This window comes from Bombina bombina, chromosome 6, assembly GCF_027579735.1.
Source record: "Bombina bombina isolate aBomBom1 chromosome 6, aBomBom1.pri, whole genome shotgun sequence".
In the NCBI taxonomy this organism is placed as follows: Eukaryota; Metazoa; Chordata; class Amphibia; order Anura; family Bombinatoridae; genus Bombina; species Bombina bombina.
In genome coordinates, this window is record NC_069504.1 from 124,701,980 (window position 1) to 124,729,437 (window position 27,458).

General features: G+C 35.5%; 1 protein-coding gene across 1 annotated transcript in view; it reads left to right on the top strand.

The window, feature by feature from the left end:
- CPNE8 (copine 8) overlaps nt 1-27,458 on the top strand; it is a 959,176-nt gene that overhangs the window by 741,107 nt on the left and 190,611 nt on the right. Inside the window, exon 14 of the mRNA XM_053716599.1 lies at nt 25,848-25,894. Coding sequence (XP_053572574.1) covers nt 25,848-25,894 — 47 coding nt within the window. The remainder of the gene's footprint in view (nt 1-25,847; nt 25,895-27,458) is intronic.

Sequence of the window (27,458 nt, forward strand, 5' to 3'; positions counted from 1 at the left end):
AAACATCTTCCTTGTTTGTTGTTTATTCTGGTAAAAGGAGAGGTCAAAAAGCGACTTCTACCTCTCTTTCCTTTTGGCTTAAAAGCATCATCCGATTGGCTTATGAGACTGCCGGACGGCAGCCTCCTGAAAGAATCACAACTCACTCCACTAGGGCTGTGACTTCCACATGGGCCTTCAAGAACGAGGCTTCTGTTGACCAGATATGTAAGGCAGCGACTTGGTCTTCACTGCACACTTTTGCCAAATTTTACAAATTTGATACTTTTGCTTCTTCGGAGGCTATTTTTGGGAGAAAGGTTTTGCAAGCTGTGGTGCCTTCCGTTTAGGTAACCTGATTTGCTCCCTCCCTTCATCCGTGTCCTAAAGCTTTGGTATTGGTTCCCACAAGTAAGGATGACGCCGTGGACCGGACACACCAATGTTGGAGAAAACAGAATTTATGCTTACCTGATAAATTACTTTCTCCAACGGTGTGTCCGGTCCACGGCCCGCCCTGGTTTTTTAATCAGGTCTGATGAATTATTTTCTCTAACTACAGTCACCACGGTACCATATGGTTTCTCCTATATATATTTCCTCCTGTCCGTCGGTCGAATGACTGGGGTGGGCGGAGCCTAGGAGGGACTATATGGCCAGCTTTGCTGGGACTCTTTGCCATTTCCTGTTGGGGAAGAGATATCCCACAAGTAAGGATGACGCCGTGGACCGGACACACTGTTGGAGAAAGTAATTTATCAGGTAAGCATAAATTCTGTTTTTGCCTACAATCTACATCCCCCTACACCGCGGCCACCTATAATAAATGTATTAACCCCTAATCTAATCCCCCTACACCGCCGCCAGCTATATTAACTATATTAACCCTAATTATATTAGGGTTAATATAGTTAATATAGTTATTATATTATATATATTAACTATATTAACCCTAATTATATTAGGGTTAATATAGTTAATATCGTTATTATATTATATATATATAAAGTATAATAACCCTATCTAACTCTAACATCCCTAACTAAACTCTTATTAAAATAAATCTAATATTAATATTATTAATTAAAATATTCCTATTTAAATCTAAATACTTACCTATAAAATAAACCCTAAGATAGCTACAATATAATTAATAATTACATTATAGCTATGTTAGGGTTTATATTTATTTTACAGGTAAATTGTTAATTATTTTAACTAGGTATAATAGCTATTAAATAGTTATTAACTATTTAATAGCTACCTAGTTAAAATAATTACCCAATTACCTGTAAAATAAATCCTAACCTAAGTTACAAATACACCTACACTATCAATAAATTAAAGAAACTACAAATATCTATCCAAAAATACAATTAAATAAACTAAACTAAATTACAAAAAAAACAAACACTAAATTACAAAAAATAAAAAAAAGATTACAAGATTTTTAAGCTAATTACACCTATTCTAAGCCCCCTAATAAAATAATAAAGCCCCCCAAAATAAAAAAATGCCCTACCCTATTCTAAATTAAAAGCTCTTTTACCTTACCAGCCCTTAAAAGGGCCTTTTGTGGGGGCATGCAAAAAAAAACACAATACCACCCCCCAACATTACAACCCACCACCCACATACCCCTAATCTAACCCAAACCCCCCTTAAATAAACCTAACACTACCCCCCTGAAGATCCCCCTACCTTATCTTCACCACGCCGGGCCGAACTCCTCATCTGATCCGGGCGATGTGTTCCAGCAAGCGGCAGTGAAGTCTTCTTCCATCCGGGCGATGTGTTCCAGCAAGCGGCAGAGAGTCTTCTTCCATCGGCGATGTCTTCAAGCAAATCGTCATCTTGAATCTTCTTTCTTCGCTCCTCCGCCGCGGAGCATCCTTCCGGCACGACGACTTCCCGACGAATGAGGTTCCTTTAAATGACGTCATCCAAGATGGCGTCCGTCGAATTCCGATTGGCTGATAGAATTCTATCAGCCAATCGGAATTAAGGTAGAAAAATCTGATTGGCTGATTGAATCAGCCAATCAGATTCAGATGCAGATTGCTGCATTTTCCTAACATATTTGCTGCCCTAGTATAGAAAGCCAGAGTAGGTTTGCTCAGAACTTTCTTTTTTTCCACAAGCCTCTGTAAGGAGTTGGCGTCCTTCCACGCTGCGTGAGCTGTCATTCTGCCGGACGGCCAGACTGCAGATAAGTGCCCTTTGTCTTCTTTTTAGGTGACTGTGCACTGAATAAAGTTTAGCCTGTAACATTATATGGGACACATATATATCCTTAGTAAGGATATTGACAGGCAGGGAGCAGGCACTGCTTTTGTAACAGTAGAGACTTGGGGTTTTATACTCTTATATTATATTCAGTATTTTCCCCTTTTTTAATATGGGCTGGTTTATATATGACTACTTATTCCCCAGAGCTCTATCAGCAGCTAACAGGTAATGCTGTGTTGTGCTCCGCGTCGTAATTTGTTTTGAGGGGAGGAAATGCTGTAGAAAAGGCATGAGATGCGCAGACATTTTTATTTTCAGCTCTGCTTATGTTCTCAAAGCACGTACGGAGGTACACACTTTTTGTTTTACTGAGGAGGTAATTGGTCTTTATGAGGAGAGGAAGGCCTCTAGTTATCAAGCCGTCAACCTCAAATACGCTGGAATTCCGCAGCATATTTGTGGCGAGGCTGAGTTATCAACCACTACTGCCCGGCAAAAGTAGACTATAGTGACGTATGCTTCGATCCGCCGGACTCAGTCCGACAAAGATCGATGCTTACGTCACTCCAGATGTTCCAAACGCAAGTTCGGCACAATCTGACTACTTTTGGTAGTTATCATACTACTACCAGGTACGCTCGCCACTATTCCGGGCCATCGTACCTGGATTTCAATCCGCCGCCCTGGATCCCATAGGAATCAATGGGAGTCTGACCATAGCGAAAGCTCATGTTCGCTGCTGCCCGATATCCCATTGATTCCTATGGGAGATGTCTGCACCTAACACCCTAACATGTACCCCGAGTCTAAACACCTCTAATCTGTCCCCCCCCTACACCGCTGCCATCTACTTTATACTTATTAACCCCTAACCGCCGCTCCCGGACCCCGCCGCAACTATAATAAATATGTTAACCCCTAAATCGCCTCTCCCAGAGCCCACCGCAACTATAATAAATATGTTAACCCCTAAACCACCGCTCCCGGACCCCGCCGCCACCTACATAATACCTATTAACCCCTATCCTGCCCCCCCTACACCGCCGCCACTATAATAAAATTATTAACCCCTAAACCTAAGTCTAACACTAACTCTAACACCCCCCTAACTTAAATATTAATTAAATAAATATAAATAATATTACTCTTATTAACTAAATTAATCCTATTTAAAACTAAATACTTACCTATAAAATATTATTATTTAACAGCTACCTAGCTAAAATAAATACAATATTACCTGTAAAATAATTCCTAACCTAAGTTACAATTAAACCTAACACTACACTATCATTAAATTAATTAAATAAATTAGCTACCAATACCTACAATTAAATACAATTAAATAAACTAAACTAAATTACAAAAAAACAAACACTAAATTACAGAAAATAAAAAATATTACAAGAATTTTAAACTAATTACACCTAATCTAAGCCCCCTAATAAAATAATAAAAAAAATAATAATAAAAGTCCCTACCCTATTCTACATTACAAAGTAATCAGCTCTTTTACCTGTAAAAAAAAATACAACCCCCCCAACATTAAAACCCACCACCCACATACCCCTACTCTAACCCACCCAAACCCCCCTTAAATAAACCTAACACTACCCCCCTGAAGATCTCCCTACCTTGAGTCGTCTTCACCCAGCCGGGCCGAAGTCTTCATCCGATAGGGCAGAAGAGGACATCTGGACCGGCAGACATCTTCATCCAAGTGGCATCTTCTATCTTCATCCATCCGACGAGGAGCGGCTCCATCTTCAAGACCTCCGGCGCGGAACATCCTTCTTGCACGACGACTACCCGACGAATGGCTGGTCCTTTAAATGACGTCATCCAAGATGGCGTCCCTCGAATTCCGATTGAAGTTCAATCCGATTGGCTGATACAATGAGCCAATCGGATTGAACTTCAATCTGATTGGGTGATAGCATCAGCCAATCAAAATTTTCCTACCTTAATTCCGATTGGAGGATAGAATCCTATCAGCCAATCGGAATTCGAGGAATGCCATCTTGGATGACGTAATTTAAAGGACCAGCCATTCGAGCTGATTACTTTGGGGCATGCCCCGCAAAAAGCCCTTTTAAGGGCTGGTAAAAGAGCTGATTACCTTGTAATGTAGAATAGGGTAGGGACTTTTATTATTTTTTTTTTTTATTTTTTTTATTAGGGGGCTTAGATTAGGTGTAATTAGTTTAAAATTCTTGTAATATTTTTTTATTTTCTGTAATTTAGTGTTTTTTTTTTTTGTAATTTAGTTTAGTTTGTTTAATTGTATTTAATTGTAGGTATTGGTAGCTAATTTATTTAATTAATTTAATGATAGTGATAGGTTTAATTGTAACTTAGGTTAGGATTTATTTTACAGGTAATTTTGTAATTATTTTAACTAGGTAGCTATTAAATAGTTAATAACTATTTAATAGCTATTGTACCTAGTTAAAATATATACAAAGTTGCCTGTAAAATAAAAATAAATCCTAAAATAGTTACAATGTAATTATTAGTTATATTGTAGCTATATTAGGGTTTATTTTATAGGTAAGTATTTAGTTTTAAATATGATTAATTTAGTTAATAAGAGTAATATTATTTAGATTTATTTAATTAATATTTAAGTTAGTGGCGGCGGTGAAGGGGGGGCAGGATAGGGGTTAATAAATTTATTATAGGTGGCGGCGGTATGGGGGGGCAGGATAAGGGTTAATAGGTATTATGTAGGTGGCGGCGGGGTCCGGGAGCGGCGGTTTAGGGGTTAACATATTTATTATAGTTGCGGCGGGGTCCGGGAGCGGCGGTTTAGGGGTTAATATATTTATCCTGTTTGTGTTTCCCAAAAAAAGAGGGAATTTTTTATCCTATGGTAAGACCTAAAGTGTCTCAACAAGTTGTCTCAGGGTACTGTTCTTCAAATGGAAACCAGTGGTTCCATTCTTCCTTTGGTCTAGGAGGGTCAGTTCATGGTGATCATAGACCTGGAGGACGCATATCTTCCATTTGGTCTTGTCATTGCTCTCAGAGGGGGCTATATTGGCAGTGATCAGGTTTCAGGGAATTGCTGTGTTGCCCTCAAAATTGTTCAGGCACCATCTTTTCAACAAGCAAACTCTCATATAGAGATCTTGTTGTCCTTCTTCATTCCCACGGATGGAAATGAATCTAAAACTGAGTTCTCTTGTTCCAGCTACAGGGCTAGTTTCTTAGGGACCATATTAGTTTCCCTTTCTCTGAAAATATTTTTGACAGTCAGAAAATAGAGGATTCTTTCCTCTTGCCTCTTACAGCACTCTACTGTTTGGCCCTTCATTGGCTCAATGTATGGAGGTAATTTGTCTGATGGTTGCTTCATTGGACATTATCCCTTTGCTCGATTGCATCTGAGAGTCTGCTGTTATCAATGTTCAGATAGTGGACCGGGGATCTTGGGGTTCTGTCTTTAGGATAGATCTAGATCTGTCGACATGAGATTCTTCCCTGTGGATCAGAGAGGGGAATTAGTGGTAGAGCTCTCACTTAGCTTGCGAGAGGTAGCGGGATTGTTGCCCACATTCTCCATAGTCTTTTGGTTTTCTCATGAGCATCTGTCTCGGGGCACATGCTTACGGAGACCTTCCTAAATAATAGTGACCACGGTGGCTAGCCTGTTGGGTTGGTGACTATGGACTTGGGAGGAGTCTGCTCTCCCCATAACCATCTTGGAGTTGAGAGCGATCTACAATGCTCTGACGGCTTGGCCTCAGTTGTCTTAACCATTTTTTTCAGGTTCTAGTTGAACAATTTAATCTCAGTGGTTTACATTAACCACCTAAGAGGAACCTGGCGTTCCTTTGCCATGATTGGCGTGGATTGTTCGGTGGGCAGACGCTCACAGTCGTTGTTTATCCACTATTCACATTTCAGGAGTGAATTCCAGGAGCAGACTTCTTGAGAAGTCAAATTTTTCATCCTGGGGAGTGGGCGCTTTTACCGGAAGTGTTCTCTAGGTTAACCCTCAAATGGGGGTGCTGGAGTTGGAGATGGCAGTATGCCAAGCTTCCAAGTTATGTTAAAGTTTAAGAGATCAGCAGGCTGCTCTGTTAAATACCCTGGCGTTTCCTTGGGGTTTCAGTCTGATATCCCTGTTCCTCAGTTTGCTCTCCTTCCACGAGTCATTGCTTGTATCAAATGGGAGTAAGCATCAGTATTTTAATAGTTCCTGCATAGTCTCACAGGATCTGGTATACAGACCTAGCCGACACGTATTTCTTCCACCTTGGTGGTTTCTCCTGAGGAAGGACTTTCTAATTCAGGGTCCATTCTTTCATCCAACTTTCGTTTTCACCGGAGCTCTCTGCTTGGAGATTGAATGCTTAGTTCTGTCTAAGCGTGATTTTTCTGAATCGGTCATTGAGACCACGATTCAGGCTCGCAAGCCAGTTTCTGGTAACTTTTACTATAAGGTATGGCGTAAATTCCCTGATTGGTGTGATTCCCAGGACTACTCTTGGAGGTAGGGTCAGGATTCCTAGGGGTTTTGCCCTTTCTCCTGGAAGGTCTGGAAGACGTGTAATCTTTTTGTCAAACCCTGGTTTAGTATCAGGCCTGTGTTTAAGTCTGTTGCTCCTTTTGGAGCTTTAACCTTGGTTTTAAGGTTTTGCAGCAGGCTCAGTTTGAGCCATAGCATTCCATAGATTTAAAATTTTTATCTTGGAAGTTTTATTTTTTTGCTATATCTTCTGCTCGGAGAGTTTAGATACTCTCAGCTTTGCAGTGTGATTTGCTTTATCTATTTTCGGATAAGGCGTTTATTTATCCTAAGTGGAAATATTGGTTGGGAATTTATTGTTCCTTCTCTGTGTCCTCATTCATATCTCTTGAGGAACGTGTGTGCACAATTTGGATGTTGTGCGTGCTTGATATTATTTCTTCTGTTTTTGTTTGTTTCTGTAACAAAAAGCTACAGCTACTTCTCTTTTCTCTGGTTGAGAAGTTTAATTAGTTTGCCTTTCAGACTGCGAGGCTGCAGTCTCCTGAGAGAGTTATTGCTCATTATACGAGGGCTGGCTCTTCTTCTTGGGCTTTCACAGATGAAGCTTCTGTGGATCGGTTTTGCAAGGCTGCAACTTGGTCTGCTTTGCATACTTTTTCCAAATTTTATCAATTAGATTTTTTTGGAGGAAAAGTTCTTCAAGCGGGGGTACCTTCTGTTTAGGTCTGCCTGTCTTGTCCCTCCCTAGTCATCTGTGTCCTCTAGCTTGGGTATTGGTTCCCAACAGTACTTGATGGCGTCGTGGACTCACCATATCTTAGGAAAGAAAACTAAATTTATGCTTACCTGATAAATTTCTTTCCAAATATGGTGAGTCCAAGACCCCGCCCCTTTTATTTTTAGACAGTTGTTTTTTTACTTAACCTCAAGCACCTCTACACCTTTGTGTTACTCCTTTTTCTCCTTTTGTGGGAAGGGAAGTGATACTTAACAGTTTAACTGTGGTGCTCTTTGCCTCCTTCTGCTGGCCAGGAGTGATATTTCCAACAGTAAAAGATGACATTGTGAACTCACCATATCCGAAAAGAAATACATTTATCAGGTAAGGTTAGACGATTACCTTTCTAACAGTGGGTCTTGGGGGTCTGTAGCTGCTTAGATGCCTGAGATACAGGCTTCTAAGTAGCATGCCCACTGCTCCTATACTTAACATTGTTAAGTATAAATAAAGTTGTGCGGTGACGTCATCACGTAATTGCGCATGACGTCACTGCACATCACGTGTAGCCCCGGCGATGCCTGTCACTCTACAGGCCCAATCGCCGAGGTAGGAGCAGGTGGGAGCACCCAGATCTCCCTCAAGGTGGGAGAGTGCTAATGACGGCTCTGAGCCGTCATTAGCACCAGAGTGGCAAACTCTGTGATGGCTCAGAGCCGTCATTAGCACTGAAAGGGTTAAGTTAAGTTACAGAAAACAAAAATAATAAACATTAACAATGCCTAAAATTAAAAACCTGGGAAAGAAATTTCCCCAAAAATAAAAATACCCCAATTTACCTGCTTCTTTATCACTGCTATTTGCATGAATTTCAAGCTGCGTATTTTCCTTGAATTTTTTTTATTATGTGTGAAAATACCACATAGCTTTTAAAACAAACACTTGAAAATATGTGACACATTTTTTATTTAATAAAGCTCTAACTAAATATGTTTTGCACAGAAATATTCTCCACATCAGTTATGCAGATGTTTTGTGAATAGGTCTTGATTTGGTGCTAGGACTTTACAGTATTTGCCACTTACTAGGCTCACAAGACCTCAAAAAACAACTAAACAAAAAGAAGATAACTCACTCTGGATACATCTATTTTCCCTATATTTATGTATAAATTCCTTCTCTGGCTTCACATATAATAGTGTAATGGTATGGCTTTATATTTAATGCTTTAATTAAAACATTTGATTTGAGACTATGGATTTGTACTATTTTTATTTTGAATTCCTTATTTTAAAATTGATTTGAACTGTCAAAGTGCAGGATGTGTTAATCTAAGCTACTCCCTTTCTTCTGAGAGCAAGGCAATTCTTTTTTGTCTATTTGCTAACCCTTTCATTTGAATGCATGGCTGGGGTAGAGAGAGGGGATGTTGCATAAATTCAGAGACAAAAGATCATATGATACTCACAAATAATTGATCTATAATTGTGTTGGTTGGGAAGAGGGATGAATTATCAACTGATATTTCATAAATAGCATGTTGTCAGCTTGACAGATATATATAGGGCACTTATAGACCACAGACTAGATTCAGGGGCTTTAGTGACATTATTTCATCATCTGGGGATTTCAGACAGACATCAACAAATAAAATATCTCCATTATAAAACATCAATTGTGATTTCACCAAATGTAAGAAATAAACATAGTAATATTTTTTGTTTATTGATACACCAACAATATGGGCTAGATTACAAGTGGTGTGCAAATGTTATCGTGCCTACGTTAACTAGCGCTTATATTACAAGTAAAGGCGAACATGCAAGTGCAGTCACATTTTACACTCGTCAGGTTAGCGTAAAGGATATACTATATGATAAAAATGATTCACATAAATATTCTTAATATAAAAGTTATAAGGGATCAAAGGTATATGCTATATGAGCAGGTGTTTGACTGGAAAGGGCTATAATGTATATTTGTATATACATGTGTATTTATATGTGTATGTATGTATGTATATATATATATATATATATATATATATATATATATATTTATATACATTTACACTTTGCAGCCCCTTCCACACCTATAAACATGAAATATCTTGATATTCAGTACTAATATTTAATCATGTGTTTAACTGTTTATTTGCTGTAAATATTTTACATTTCTTTTTTTTTTTTTTTTATATTTCTTTATTAAATGAGACACATTTATAATAATACAATCATAACTCAGAAACTTGGTCATTTTAAGGCAAACATTGCCTATTGTTTTCCATTAGGACAAAACATATATAAACATCCAAAAAAATTAAACATCATTTTGTTTTCAAATTTGTCTCACATTTTTCCTGTGTTATTTTTTCTGTTAACCCAAATGTGTTCCTCAAATTTTCCAATTATATACAACAAAATAGACATAAATAAAAGAAAAAAAGAAAAGAAAGAGAGAGAGAGTGGGAGAGAAAAAAAAAAAAAAGGAAAAGGGGGGCAAACCCCCCCCCCTTCATCCCCTCGTCCTAATCTATCCTCTTAACCCTATCTTATTAGTACTTCGTGACTTGGAGAGCTAAATTTCTCTACTTGAAGAATACCAATTCGCTGGAAATATGTCTAACATAGCTAGTTCTGCGAACGTCTCAGAACTTAAAAAGGGGTACAAAATTTGTTTCTGAATCTGTAATGTATATGTTTTAATTATAGGTAACCATCCTAATATAAATCTTTTTACTTTATGCTCCTTAACATTCTTCATATGAAATGATTCAAATACAATATGGTTTTGAATTTCCTTTATTATCCTAGCCAATGAGGGTGCAGCTATAGATTTCCAGTTTTTTACGATCAAATGTCTTACCAGTAGTATAAGTATATTTAAAGTTTTAACTTGTATTCCTAGATCCGGATTATACCTTTTTAAAAACATAACTGTTTCCATGTCTATAAATATATTTGAATTATAAAGTTTATTTATCCAGTAAACTAACTTCTCCCACACTTGCTTCATTTTAGGACAGAGGTAAAACATATGACATATGCCCGCTTTCGCAAAATTACAACGCGGGCAGCTAGTACTTTGTGCTGGATACATTTTCGTCAATCGGGCTGGGGTCAGATAAAAATTATTAATAAGTTTATAATGGGATTCTTTCCAGCTCATAGGTATAGTTAACTTCCTTGTAGTCAGAAGACTTGTATTCATTCTTGATAGCTCTAGATTAGGAAAATTATATTTCCAGTTATCATGTATTTTATTCAAGGAAATAAGGCTTTGTTTAGCAAGTAAGATATCATATAACAAAGAGATAGATGTAGAGCCCACCACATATTGATGTATATAACCTTTAATTTCCGTCCATTCCTTAAATTGATTCCTATCCCTTCTCATATCTTCTATAAAATGTCTAACTTGCAAATAACCAAAAAAACTAGTTCTAGGTAATTCAAATTGTGATACTAGGGTTTCGAAGGAGACAACACACCAGTCATTCGTTAGTACCTGATTAATATACTTCACTCCTTTGTCTGCCCATTTTCTAAATATATCTTGATTGATTCCTGGTGTAAAACTAGGATTGCCCCTTATAGGAAAAAAAACTGAATAATATGGATCCATATCTAGTATGCCACACACTTTATACCAAGCTATGATGATATTCTTAATGGATATTAAGCAATCTATATTCCTCGGGAGTACTTTCAAAGGACAATGTAAAATCGCTTTCAAAGAAAAAGGATATACAAAAAAACTCTCGATATCATTTGATGAGACCTTATTTATATCTATCAACCACTCAATTGCTATTTTAGCTAAAAAAGCAATATTATAAAGGTGGATATCTGGTAAGGCAAGACCTGCCATTTTATATGGTTGCATCATCTTTTTTAACGCTATTCTTGGTTTCTTATCTTTCCAAATAAAATTAGAAAAAGCAGAGTTAATTCTCTGTCGATCATAAGTCTTAATCAAAAGCGGTAAATTTTGGAGTGAATATACTAGTCTAGGGAAGACAATAGTCTTAATTAGATTTACTCGGGCTGAAATTGACAGGGGCAAAGATACCCATAACTTTAAATCCGCAATAATTTTTTGAGTCAAAGGACAAAAGTTCTCTGTGTACCACTTATTAGGATTGGCACTAAGTTTAATGCCTAAGTAATTAAGGGTTTCAGTGGTTCTAAACGGGATTTGTTGCAGACTAGTATTAGTTTTATTTAACCACATAATTTCACTCTTATTACAGTTAATATTATACCCGGAAAATGATGCGAAAAACTGTAAAGTGTCTACTATTAATGGAATTGACTGTGTAGTGTTCTGCAGAAAAATCAATAAATCATCAGTGTACAGTAATATTTTTAATTTACTCGCACCTAGCTTTACTCCTACTATTATATCCCTAAGCCATATTGCAAGAGGCTCCACAGCTAAATTAAACAAGAGTGGCGATAGCGGGCAACCCTGTCTCGTGCCTCTACCCATTATAATTTTAGATGAAAGGGAGCCGTTCACCAGCAGATAGGAAATAGGGTTCTTATACAGATTACGAATAAAACCCAGAAATTGATTTTGAAGTCCAAATTTTGAAACTGAGCTAAATAAATATTCCCAATTAATCGAATCAAACGCCTTTTCGGCATCAAGTGTAAGAATTGCTAGATCCTGCATTAGTTGGGAATTTGCTGTACCTTTTATAGACCATATATAATCCACATATGTAACAAGCTTTCGAATATTTTTCGAAGAATTCCTATTTATCATGAAGCCAATTTGATCTGGATGAATAAGATCGGTGAGACAATGAGCCAGTCTACTAGCGATTATAGAGGTTAATATTTTATAATCGGAATTTAATACTGATATGGGCCTATATGAGGCGGGATCTTCCGGATCTTTCCCTTTTTTATATATTAAAGATATATTTGCAGCAGAAAAATAATTTGAGATGGACTTATTTGAGATAAAATAATTATTGTAAAGTTTTTGTAAAGTAGGTGCGATATCCTCCATTAAAATTTTCAAATATTCTGCTGGGAAGCCATCTGGCCCTGCTGCTTTATTCAGTTTCGCGTTTCTTATTGCCTCAGTCACTTCTTCCAATGATATAGGGGCATTTAATAGATTTAAATTTTCCTGATTTATTTTCGGGGTTTGAATTTTAGCCCAAAACTCTTCATGATTTACTGCATCACTTTTTTTCTCACAATATAAATTCTGATAATAGTCATGAAAAACCCTCATAATCTCTGTGTTATCCGTACATCTCGTCTCTCTCTCCTTAACTGCCAATATATAATTTTTTTTTTTCCTATTCCGAACTACCATGGATAAGTATTTAGCTGAGCATCCATGAAAAGCCCTGAAATGCATATTGAGTCTGGTGTCTTCCTCCTGCGCTCTTTGTTTTAGTAGTATGTCCCTTTCCTGTCTAGCCTTGATATATTTTCCCCAGTTTTCATCACTATGATTATTAAAAAATCTCCTGTATGCATTCCTAACACTATTCATCATTTGCTTTTCAATCTAACTTGCTTTTTTCTTTCTAGCGTAAACATAAGCACCAATCTCTCCTCTCAGAACAGCCTTGGAGGCTTCCCAAAAATTTTCAGTCGAATTATATTGCGCTATATTTAATGTACAATAGTCTTTCCACTTCTGTCTTAACCAGTTATTAAACCTAAGATTATTATATAGATATCTAGGGAAATAGAAGGTATTTACTTTGTCTTTAGCTTTTACCAATGTGTCAAAATGCAGCGATATAATAGCATGGTCGGAGATCATTATATCATTTATAAACGTCTGAGCTTTAACAATAGAGAGGGATTCCGAAATTAGAATATAATCTATTCGTGAAAACGTTTTAAAGGACTTGGATTCACACGTAAATTTAATTTTATCTGGATTCTTAGCCCTCCAAATATCAGTTAATTTCAGGTGGGTACACAGCTTTTTAAAATATTTAGCCTGTCTATTATATCGGGCTTGATAATCTACATTCATTCTTTCTAGGTCCGGATATAAACACATATTAAAGTCTCCAGCTACAATGAGGTTATATTTAATATATGGGAATAATTTGACCTTCATCTTATCCCAGAAAGAGGGAGAGAATCCATTAGGGCCATATATATTACATAAAATTAATTTTGTATTTTTCATTTGGACTTGTACAATAATATATCTAGCCTCCACATCTATCTCAATGCATGAAACACTATATATCAGGTCTTTATTGAATAAAATCGCCACTCCACTTTTTCTGCCTATACAGGACGCTCCTATAACTTCCCCCACCCATTTTGATTTCAACTTAACTATTTCCTTGTCTTTTAAGTGGGTTTCTTGGAGAAAGACAATACTTGGTGATGATTTACCTAGCGTTTTTATAATCAATTTACGTTTGGCCGGGGAAGAAATACCCCCCACGTTCCAGGACAATATCTTAAAGTCTTTACAAAACTCTGTCATACCCTCCAATTAGAATCCTAATTTACCTAGTAGAAGGGGGGGGGGGGGGGGGGGAAGGAAGAAAGAAGAAAGAAGAGAAAAAAAAAAGAAAGTAGAGACATACAATAAAATCCATATAACCTTACAACTCATATTAGCCTAGTTTTATTACAATTGAGATCTCTCTCTAGTTCTGTAGGGAATCAAGATTAGCTATAAACTCTTTAGCTTCCGTTATAGAGTTTAGGTTTTTCTTTGTACCATCCTTTTCTACAATAATTCTGGCCGGATAAACCATATGTGCTTTTAAACCTCTGTCTATCAATTGGGAACAGTAGGGGGCCATATTTCTCCTCTTTGAGGAAGTCTCATTCGAAAAATCTTGAAATATAAAGACTCTTTTATTAGCAATATTGAATGTATCAGTTTTCCTATATAACTTAAGCAGCTCGACTTTGTCTTGAAACCTCAAAACCTTGAATATGCAGACTCTAATTCTTGGAGAACCGTCTTCGTTATATTTCCTTGGACCTACCCTATGTGCTCTTTCTATCTGTAAAGGTAATTTAGAGGGGGGAAATCCCAGTAGCTGGGGTAAAGTATTAGAGGCAAAATTCAGCATATTTTCGAACTCTGCTGTCTCAGGGAGACCTACTATTCTTAAATTATTCCGCCTGGAGCGATCCTCAATATCCTCCAGGCGGGCTTGTAAATTTTTTATCTTTGTTTCTTGTTTAGCTAAAATACTGTCGTGATTATTTACCAAGTCTTCCACATCTGAAATTCTATTCTCCGCTTCTGTAAGCCTTGCAGAGAATTGCTTTACTTCAGTAGTAAGCATATCTAAATTTATCGAGATATTAGAAAGGTCTTTTTTAATTGCCTCAAATTGAGGTGTAAAGAGCAAATTTATTTGGGCAATCAATATTTGTGGATCATTTAAAGGTTCATTAGTAGTCTCGAGGCTAGCCTCTGGCATTTTAGTACCTTTCTTTTCTCTTGTTTTGGTAGGCATTATTGGAGAACTTTGTCTGCCTTGTGCAATAAACCTTTCCATTGAAAGGTGTAAGGTGATAACAAATGATTGAGTGATAGTGAAGTGATTATTAGATTACTGGGCAGTAGTGGATGGCCTTGAATATACGTGACTAGGTGTGTATTGAGTGAGTCTTCCTGAATGATTAAATAAGTGAGGAAAAAAAAAAAAAAAAGTGACCGATGAAGTGAGTGTGGAGAAGGGAAAAAGAAAAAAGACGTGTGGGTGTGTGTAATAAATGCAGACCAAATGAAAATATTTTACATTTCAATGTTCTTCACATAGGGGAAATGTTCTAAATATTTTTGAATAGATATTCCTATATATATATATATATATATATATATATATATATATATATATATATATATATATATATATATATATATATAGGTATAGATATATATTTTACAAAAAACTATTTTATATATATATATATATAAAGAACATTTTTCTTCTATGTAAGAAACTTTGGCATATAAAATTATAAAATGTTAGTAACATGATAATAGTAATATAATGATAATGATAATAAAGCTTGATAATATCTTATTTTCAACTTTTATTATGCGAGCTATCCCACACATGTAAAACGTTTAGTTTCAGCAGTATTAGAGCACGAAGGAACGCGCTAAATACCGCTCCACTGTAAGCAAATAATATGTTTTTTTAAAAGAGTTAAATGAGTGCAATTTTTTAAATGTATTTAAAAGTAAATACACTAGCAGTATTAGTTGTAGCAATGTATATACATATATTGCTGTGGTTACTGTCTGGACACATATAACTAGCATATTAATAGTAGACAGTTTAATAATTTGGAAATCACCTAAGCATTTCTTCTTTCTATTAGAGTTAAATAGAGTTGTACATTATTTTTTGTTTTGGAAGAGCATAATACAATTATATGACATCTATAGCTATCTGGATTGCAAATGATAGATTATATTTATTTTAGACAAATACTTTTAGGATGCATGTATAAGCTGTATTATGACTAAGGGGTAGTTTTATCACGCAGCATATGCTGCTGTCTCCGAAACATAAGTTAAGAGCACCTTAACTCGTCCACCACCTCTGAGGTGGCGAATTGCAATCATCCCAATCGGATATGATAGGAATGATTGACACCCCTGCTAGCGGCCACAAATGTGCAGTGGGCGAAATTGCACAAGCATTTTACCAGAAATGCTTGTGCAATGATAAATGCTGACAGCGTATGATCTGCAACAGTATGTATTGGGTACTTGTAAAGTGTGGCTAATTATCCGTAAGGGTCTCAAGGCACTGCTCATTTTATCTACCTCTTAAGGATGAAAGGCTGAGTAGACCTCACCGGGGATCGAACCCTTGGGTTGCTTCAGAGATCAGCCACAGTGCCTTAGCATGCTGAGCTTTCTGTCCGGCTACAGTGGATCATGTTCGCCCTACATTGGATAAAGCTACCGCAAAGTCTTGTCTAAATGGTATAAGATATTATTTTTTATATAAATATTCTGAAATCCAAACTATTACAAAATTCAAACCTTTTCCAGTCCCAGGAAGTTTTTGGATAAAGGGATTTGTACCTTTACTATTAAAAATGTCTTTGTGTACTAAAAGAATAAGATACATTCTACTTTAAACTCAGCATGTTATGTTATTTTGTATCCCTTTAAAGTTAAACTGAACTAACATAAATGTTACATTTTGTGATAAAATTATTTTAAAATCTTTATTTGTAAGTTTATTTTAATATTATTTTATAAATAGATGTTTCCTGACTGGTCATAAAAATAGCCTAGTAGAACACAGTTCCTAGGCAACATCCTGGCGTCTTTACTTGTTAAAAACACTTTACACTTTTAGCAGGATTTGTACATGATCAGATTTTGCAAATGATTTTTTAACCTTCAGATATATCACAATAGGATTTAATGGCAATATATTTATTTCAGCTTATTCATGACAGATATATGGCTAAAGATAGATAGATAGATAGATAGATAGATAGGTAGGTAGGTAGGTAGATACAGATAAACAAGAAATTATGTTTGTTGTATATTTAAAGGGACAGTCAACACCAGAATTTTTGTTATTTAAAAAGAAAGATAATCCCTTTATTACCCATTCCCCAGTTTTGCATAACCAACACAGTTGTAATAATACACGTTTTACCTCTGTAATTATCTTGTATCTAAGCTTCTGCTGACTGCCCCCTTATTTCAGTTCTTTTGACAGACATGCAGTTTAGCCAATCAGTGCTCAGTCCTAGGTCACTTTATGTGCATGAGCTCAATGTTATCTATATGAAACATGTGAACTAATGCCCTCTAGTGGTCAAAATGTATTCAGATTAGAGGCAGTCTTCAAGGTCTAAGGAATTAGCATATGAACCTCCTACTTTTAGCTTTCAACTAAGAATACCAAGAGAACAAAGCAAAATTGGTAATAAAAGTAAATTGGGAAGTTGTTTAAAATTGCATACCCTATTTAAAACATGTACGTTTTTTGGACTTGACTGTCCCTTTAAGGGGACATGAAACTCAAATTTTTTTATTTCATGATTAAGATAGGGCATATGTTTTTAAACAACTTTCCAGTTTACTTTTGTTATCAATTTTGTTTCATTCTCTTGGTATTCTTTATTAAAGGAGCAACAATGCACTACTGGGAGCTAGCTGAACAAATTGGTAAGCCAATGACAAGAGGCATATATTTGCAGCCACAAATCAGTAGCTAGCTCTCAGCTTCTGAGACTACCTAGGTATAAGTAAATTGGAAAGTTGTTTAAAATCGCCTGCTCTATCTGAATCATAAAGAAGAAGTTCTGGGTTTCATGTCACTTTAACTTGAAGTGGACAAGTAACTTTTTTCCTTGACTTGTAAATTATACTAAATTATGCTAATATTTTTTCACCCATTATATATATCCACAGAAGTGTTTACATGTTTGCAGATCACCCTCTTTTACTTGATATACAAGTAGTTGAGGTTTAGCTGCTTTTGTTAACAACATGAGGCATATTTATGATAGCGCGAGCGGACATGATACGATATAGCGGATCATGTCCGCTGCACATTGATAAATGCCGACAGCATACGCTCTCTGCATTTATCATTGCACCAGCAGTTCTTGTGAACTGCTGGTGCAATGCTGCCCCCTGCAGATTTGCGGCCAATTGGCCACTAACAGGGGGTGTCAATCAACCCGATCTTATTCTATCGGGAGGCTGTTAATGTGCAGTAAATGTAATGCAGTAAATGTTTGGCAGATGTCATTGTCTTTCTTTAGATGGGAAAATATAAACTTAGTTTAAATAGACATTAAAGACCAAAATGTAATTCCCCATTAAAGGGTAACCAGGCATAGTGAAAACACACTTTGCATTACTTTTATTTCTGTTTTTCATGCAATTTAAATCTGTGCAATTCGTAGATCTCAGAACCCTGATGCTACTACATGTTGCACTGTGATTGTTTTTTTATGATGCATAAATAAAGACATTAAAGGGACATTTAATACTGAAAAAATGCTAGATAGAATGATGCATTCAAAGATAAGATTAGTCTGACAATAACATGTAGATGTATTTTTTTTTAACGTTTCATTAGCTATTTAAATATTGACAAAATACGTGTAAAGTTGTAGTGTCTATAATACAATGAGAGCTGCCATGTTGTAACTTAAGTTACCTTCTCTGCTGTGGCCAATTGGAGCCAGTTATAAATAGGTCACTAGAGTGTGCAGCCAATGGAATATAGCATTGTTCTAAACTTCCATTTATAACAGAAACTAAAAAGCATTTCAATTTCAGAAAGGAATTACAGTAAAAGGGGACACAAAAAGAATTAAAGTATATTGCAGAGTTTGTTTTATATATATGATTTATCATTTTGTATTACCATCTCACAATGTTTAATGTCCCTTTAAAAAAAAACAACATGTATTTTATGTATATTAATGCTATTTCACACTTGTGGAGGCTTGTCTCATTCTGCCTATACATCTGCAAGTGAGCTGCTCTTTCATAAAATATTTAAAAAATTAATAAATCATATCCCTTTCTTATCCACTCAACCATCTTTTTTATAACAGTGAACTTACTGCAACTATTTCTACAAGGCAGTCTTCCTCTCCTTTAAATAAAATTTCTATCTAAACATGTTCATCATTGTCCCATATATGTAATTTACCATGTAAAGAGTTACATACATTGTTGGTGATACTTAAATTAAATTAAATGTCATTCCTGCCTCATTTAGATTCGAAAGCCCACATTTCCCATTTAAGCATATTGCATTAAAATGTTGCTGTTCAGTCTCACAATCTCATTTTCCCTTCCGCTTATATGGTCATTACAATCTTTTTCTTTACTTCTGTAAGAGAAAACCTTAATGGAACATTCTTTCTTTTTTGTTAATGATTCAGATCTTTCCAAGTTACTACAAATATTAAATTTACTTCATACTCTTGCTATCCTTTGTTGAAGGAGCAGCAATATACTACTGACAAGAGGTATAAATGTGCAGCCACCAATCAGCAGCCAGCTTCCAGCAGTGCATTGCTGCCCCTTGATTTTCAATAAAGGATACCAAGAGTAGAAAACAAATTAAATAACAGAAGTAAATTGAAAAGTTGTTTAAAATTGCAGGCTTTATTTAAATCATGACAGTTTAATTTTGACTTCACTGTCCCTTTAATACATGTTAGAGATTTTTTTTTTTGGTATGGTCCCAATACTTTTTACTTTTATGCTTGTGAGAAGTTCCATCGGTGGGATTTGTCCTTATTATCTTCAAAACATTCAGAATCAAATGTTTAAAGGGATAATCAACCTAATTTTTTTCTTTTATAAATCAGATAGAGCATGCAATTTTAAGCAACTTTCTAATTTACGCCTATTATCATTTTTTCTTAGTTCCCTTGGTATCTTTATTTGAAAAAAGCAGGAATGTAAGCTTTGCAGCCAGCCCATTTTTGTTTCAGCACCAATTTGTGTGCAATGTGGTCATACCACCACAGAGGGCACTGTGGCATTTGATTGAACTGTCTTGTCATTACCAGTTTAACAGCTCACCATAGAGATAGCTTTCTGTGCTTGTCCTTGCAGACATTTTGTGATGTTCTTTCTACTTGGAGTTTAAGTTTGTATATGACTGTATATATATGTGTATTATGTTAGAAATATTTTCCAAACATATTTACATGTCCCTAAATTTTATTTTCTTCTAAACAATGTTGTCTTTCATATCTGTAAGGTATTAGTATACCTGTCAATGGACAAAATAAATAAGTTTTTGTAGCTGAGGTATTAGGATCCAAGAAGTATGAGGTACGGCTTAGTTCAGAATTAGTCAGCAAGTTATTTGAATAACAAGATTTCAGCAATTCATATGTACTGCTGATGACTACAACCTTACTCTTACACTGGTATTTGTCAGGTAACTTTATGGAGAGTCACTATTATATTGTAAATAGCAAGATTAGTTTGTTTGTGCAGCAAGCGTTCCTTGTCTTATGTTAACACAGCACAATAGTTGTATCTACTTGGTTCAATTGAGAGTTCACAAGTATGATACATAGTTAAGACAATACCCATACAGAGTGAATATAAATAGATACACTTGAGAGATAACAGATAAGTTACAACACAGCTTTATGTGTAACTATACTTGCGGTATAGCATGCTTTTACTCGAGGCAAGATTCGGAGTAAACAGACCGGCCTCTGCAGTGACTGATCACTAAACTAGTAACAGCTGAGAGAGACCGGATGTCTGCACGCGGGGCTGCAGGAGGATCCGGAGCGCTGTGTAATAGTTGATGCGCTGGTTAATGTCGATCAGAACAGAATCTGAGGTTGCAGGGTTGGTGGAAGTAGGATTACTGCGGTTGTAGAATAGGTATGTCCCAGCAGGGAAAGCAAACGTGTTCAGAGTGAAAACAGCCTCAATGGCTTGCAAAGTTCCATGTCAGAGAGATGTATAGCACGAACTGACTAGGAACAGAATAATCAAGTAATGCTGTACAGAGGAAGTGATGTTATATAGGGTAAAACAAGGAGAGGCGGAGATTAATTTAAAGGGACCTTACAATATCTCTGTGTTTATTTATACCACTATATGTAAATAGTGTAATAATATGCAAATATAACATATAATCAGGGTATCATATGTATTTATTTGCAATCAATGGATATTTTAAGAGCTGGCACAGTTTTCTCTCTGCACCTGTGCAACCCTTCCTGATTGCAGTATAGTTTTAAACACCACCCCTACACAGGTGTTATAAAATGGGCAGACATTATGTCACAGACCTGGCCAGGAACACAGGCCTATCCTGGACATTTGGAAAACTGGTTGACACTGATTAAAAATGGCCATATGTCAATAACTCCAAGTTACTAATTTCTTAGTACTAGTAAAGGAATTCCCTTGCTAGAACAAATGGCGTTAGATTGGAACAGGCTAACTGCCTCTGATTTAATAGACTCTAAATGTATTCAAAAATCTATTAGCAAAGTGAATCAGGCCTTTTTATCTGCCACCTGGAGAGAAGCGCATGTTAAAGTTTTACATAGAGCATATTTTATTACAGAGAAAGGCCATAAAATACACAATTTGAACTGGAGTAAATGTCCAAAATGCTCCCTTGAAGCGGCAAATCTGACACATATGATTTGGAACTGTCCGAAAATCAGGCAATTTTGGTACAAATTAGAATTTTGGCTTAATAGTAGCCTGGTGGCTGACCCTCTAACTCTTACACTAATACAGATTATCTTTTGTATAACACATAGCGGAAAACAGCATCCTCAGGAGAAACTAATCATTCTTTCAATTCTAGCAGCCAGATATTTGATATTCAAAGGCTGGAAGAGACAAAAAGTCCCTAAAATCTTAGAAGTTAGGAATCATCTAAAGAAACAATGTATGATAGAGCAGAGAGATACTAATATTAATAATGAAGAAGACATTAAAAAAAAATTTTCTAAATGGTCTGCTTTCATCAAAGGATACTCAACAGCTGAAATAGAGCTGATGATCTTTCCATTCAGGAATTCAGAGTTAGTACTGCTTGACGCATGGTAGGGGGGGAGAGACAGGGGAGAGAGAGAGGATATAAAAAAAAAAATCCCCTCCCCTTTTCCTTCCCTTCCCTCCTTTTTTTTTTTCTTTTTTTTTTTTTCCTTTTCTGTTAATTGTTTTTGTATTATTAGATCAAGTATTACTGATGGTGGACTTTGGGTATATAACAAAAAAAAAATGTCAGCAATTTGATATAAGAAGACAGAACTTTGTTATTTAACTTAAGAGTAGAATTGGTTATATGTGTTTTCAAGCTCTGTGATTTACTTTTATGTTTTATGTGAATTATTACTGTTAATAAAAAATTATTTAAAAAAAAAAAATGGGCTGGCATATAAGATGCTATTTCTTAATGAAAATAAAATTTAAGAGAAGAAAGAAAAACACTGAAAATATCTTGACAGTAAAGAGGTAATTTTAATTTCTGCTTTATCTGATTCATGACAGTTTAATGTTAGGTGGACTATCCCTTTGAGCTATCATTTTAAGATTATATTGAATCAAACATAAATCGATTTTAAAATCATTGTCAAAAATATTACACTGTGTGTCCTAATGTCATCATCAATGTTTAATTTTAATACTAATTTCACATATACATCCTTTCAAAGTATAATACACAATGTAACAAATGGCACTTACAAGTTCTGATGAGTGATCAGTGACTCAAGTATCGAGCAATTTGATTTGTTAGTGATAGTATATAATGTATATTTAAATCAGATTTGCTGATGTCATAAATCATGAAATTATGCATTTTCCAATCAAAAGTGGTGGAAAACTTCACTAGTTTGTGGGTTGTTTAGGAGTTTGAGTATTGCGTCCAATGTGGTGTGAAATGCAGTGGGACTTGTATTACATGTGTTAAACATGGTGAAATTAGATTGATCAAGAAAAGGAAGTTAGCTATAGTATGTAATGTATTTATTTCATTTTTATCCCTATATCTACTAGTCCTGCTGTCAGACAGACCTTACTTGTCATTAAAACTACTTTTGAAATGAATCTGTCCCTTGAAATTACATATGATTTTAATATTATTTAACATATTATTTAGATACTGGACATGCGTCTTTGTTGTCTTTGTGATTTAGAAAGAGTATACAATTGTAATGAACTTTCTAATTTACATAAATATGAAATAAGCTTCATTCTCTTGCAGCATCTAACATAACCTTTCTGGGTTTTCAGACTCCCATTGATTTATATGGCATTCGCGGCCTCAAAGGTGGTGGTTTGAATGATAGGTATGCTGCGGCGGAAAAGACGTGAGCGTACCTGTTGAATGTTTGATAAATTGGGAAGAGGGTCAAATGTGATTTCGAAACATCTGGAATGACGCAAGCATCGAACTGCGGCAGATTGAGATCGCGGGAGCGTATATTACGTCACACATTTCAACATATGACGATGTCGATGCTTTGTTAATTACGGCGGTTTCAATTTGCGTCAAATATGACGCGAGATTCAAGCGGATTCCATCCTATTATCAGTAGAAGCTTTTATAAATCGGCCCCTAAATTTACACCATTGTTGCTTGCATCTCTCTACTGCCCATTTTATCCTTTTTAAATTAAAGAGGCAAGAAAAAAAACTTTAAAAATAATTTTAAATTCAAAATATATATCAACAATTAAATCTTTATCTCTGATATATAACATGAATCCATAAGAAAAATAATTTAATAAATAAACATTAAACACTTAGGGCTAGATTGGAGTTGGAGCACAACGCTCCGTGCAGTGGCGTTAGGGCAAAAATGCACCTTTACATGAGCACCTGTAATTCTACTCATATTACAAGTGGGAAGTAAATGCAATCACGCTGTCGCAATTACAATTTGCGCTTTGGTTAACACCGCTTCTGAAAAGCAGATGTTAACCATAGTGCATAGTTCAGGGATGTAAACAACCTACGCTAACCTTTCCTAATACCAGTTCCTCTCTTCCATTGCTATCCCCTGAACCCCATTAGCATGTAAGCCTAAAAGTCCAGCTGTTTGTAGATCACCTTCTTAAGAGCTGACTACAACCGTGCAACTCTTGGCATGGCCCTCTACCCATTTGATCCCTATAATTGTTTTGTTGTACTCCCCCTTTGCTTATAGCGCTGCGGAATCTGTTGGCGCTCTACAAATAACCGATAATAATAAAAATAATAGTGCTAACCTAAAAAGTGTCACAAAACACATCACAAATACAATTTACAGTAAAACTCATATTAACAGAGTCTAATGAAAATCATCTAATAATAATATTGCACAGAGAAATTATAAGGGGTTAAAGTTAGGAGATGTTAGGTGTTAGAAACATCCATTGGAACAACTTTATTAACATATTTATCTCTTTAAATATATGTGTATCGTAATGTATTCATACATATATTCACATATAAACACATAAATATATATGGTGGTGTTAGAAGAGAAAAGGATGATTCAGCGCTAGGTGTCCCCCCCGAGAGGAATATAGTTTGTAATGTAATAGGATGAACTGGCTGCCCCTATACCTGAAATAAGGGCAATTGTAGGGTCCCCACCCTACACTGTCCTATTTCAAATGTTAGAGAGAACTATTGTTAGGAAGAGTGGTATTAGGGCGCACTGTTCATGAAATTAGTAGCCAATATATTATTAATTATTCTCTTGTAGTGAACTTTGGGACTACAAAAATCTGTGAACTTTGTGTATTTTATGATATCATATTAAGTGAATTTCTAGTACCTTTATCTGTAACAGAAAGGGAAACTATTTTCCTTTCAGGATATCTAATTGATCTGATTGGTACACCATCTTACTCAAATACATAACTTGCAAATATGTTTTGACACAACTGTTTCAAACGCCGCTGGTACAAATACTCATACTAGATATATCATATAGAACAATCTATTTTAAACAATATTTTTATTTTTACTCTACACCTATTACTCTGATACCACTATTAATAATATATTGGCTACTAATTTCATGAACAGTGCGCCCTAATACCACTCTTCCTAACATAAATATATATGTATTCATTTGTATACATATATATATTGCTGTGTTTTTGCGATCAGGGTAAGTGAGCTCTGGCTATCAGGCTGTCAGCATGAAAAACGAGGCTTCATTCAAGTCTATGGGGGGTAGCATCCGCAATCGCACATGCTGTTGAGCGCAAGGATGCGATCGTTAGGGAGTGATATTTTCGCTTACAACCCGTAATCTAACGCTCAGTAGACCACATTGAGATAACAAAATTAAGCAGAGATTATGAGTTTGCAGAAGTTGAAATATTTGCGTAATCTAGCCCTAAATACATTTTATAAGCATAGTATTGAGGTTATTCCTCATCTCTTTCAAGTCATGGGTGCCGCCATGTTGAAATCTATCTTTCACTACATTCCAGTGCTGACCTTTTTGCACATGTGCAGCAACTCTCCTTCAGATACCTGCAGTGTAACCTAGGTTTCAATATGGTGGCACTCATAATTAGATTACATTTATTTATTGTTTAGTGTCTGTTTAAATACTACAATTCTGGCCCATGAAACCAAGCAGTATGGTAGACGTCCAGAAACAAAGTGCCAGCAGATTTGTTTTGAGGGCCACCTTTGGTAATTGTTATATAGGTTCGCCACCTCTGCTCTAGAGTATTAGCTTGTTACATTAATATGTTCAAAAGTCATTGGCGTTATTATATATTTTAAATCAAATTTATTTAACTTTAGATGTCATCGACTTTTTAAATTAAAAATATTAAACAAATTGTGTACAAATGTATGATCTTCACTATATAACAAAAAATATTTTAGGATATTATTTTTATATATCAATACATTGCTGAAAATAGATACACATAATATTTTAATAATATATTCAATCTGTTTTATCCACAGGACTCAAATTAACTTCACAGTTGCCATAGATTTCACAGCATCAAATGGTAAGTCAAATCACTTTATAACTGTGTTATCTTACTGAACAAATTGTTTATACGAAAATATTACAGTTTACAGCAATCACTATATTTCTAGAAGATGAATTTTAAATTGCAAATATTTTTCCCACTGTTTACAAGAGTATAAATGGCAATAATATATATTGGTTCTTGTTTTTTTTGTTAGATACTATAATTGATAATGCTGGTAGTTATTTTTTTGTTGTTGTTGTTTTAAGATTATAGAATATACTTAAAGGGAGATGTATATCATTATATATTCCTACATTTTAATTATACTTCAGTTATTACAGTAACAAATTATACATTTAGATTTAAAAGGGCATGAAATAAAAAAAAAGTCTTTTATGATTTCATGACTCTGTTATCAAATTTACTTTGTTCTTTTTGTATGAGCATGCATAAGTCGGAACATGCACTTATCTGGAGGGGTTACATGTAAATATATATATTGCATAGATGGTATACACACATTTTTTATTAAACTTAAATAAAACATTTAGGGCTCGCTGAGCGCAAAATATCGTTTCCGCAAAATCGATTTTTGCGCTCATCTTAGTAATACCAGCGCACACTAATGTGCGTTGGCATTACAAGTAAGGTGCAACTTGCATTAGACCACACTTCTTTAGGCTCCAATGGGAGCCTCGTTCTGATGCCGTCAGTCACAGCATGAGAACTAGCGTAGCGAAGGGAGGTAAGTCGCGCAGCGATGGGTAGCAGATTGTTAATATATATGAATAAATACATATATATATTTGTGTGTTAATATGTGTATATACACATATTAACACATACATATATAAGCATATACAAATATATTTACAAGGAGCAAACAGTTCCCATAGATCACTATGTAAAGGTATTTTTCAGTGACATTTTTTTCTAATACCCGGCACCGGCCAACTTTAAGCTATCATAGCTGCTTTTCACAGTTTTTTTTTTTTTTTTTTTTTTTTTAAATCTATATTTTTTTTAAATAAAAAAAAATTACATTCTTTATTTTGGGGGCAATTGGGGGTTATTGCTACTGCAAGCTTGTGGTAGCAATAATTAGTTACTTGTAATGGCGGGTTATTTATTGTTTGCCCGATTTACCCATTTGCAGGCGCACAATAAATTTGAACCCTTCGTTACTCTTTTCTTTTCTTATACTGGGGGTAAAGCTGTGTTATTTGAAGCATGCTGGAGAGACAGGCATAAGAACTGTGCATGAGTAGTTCATCTGAAGTGTGTAGACGGCCACTATAAACAGTGAGAGGTTCATCAGTCTGGATCGTAATGAAATGAAATGCAATTCAACATGCATCACTGCTTACACTGGCTGTACCACCAGAAGACAAAAGAGTAATATTAAGAGGGGTAGGCATTTATAATAAAAACAAACTATTTTGCAGCATTTATTTTTTTAAAGGTACATGTACTATATCAAGGCAATGCATTACTATGAGTGCATGCTTTGTGATTTATACTCTGTCAAGTTGCACAAACTCTTAAATTGGATTAGCACCTTTGGTTACTTTTTTTGGTTCAGTGAAGGTCTGAGGTT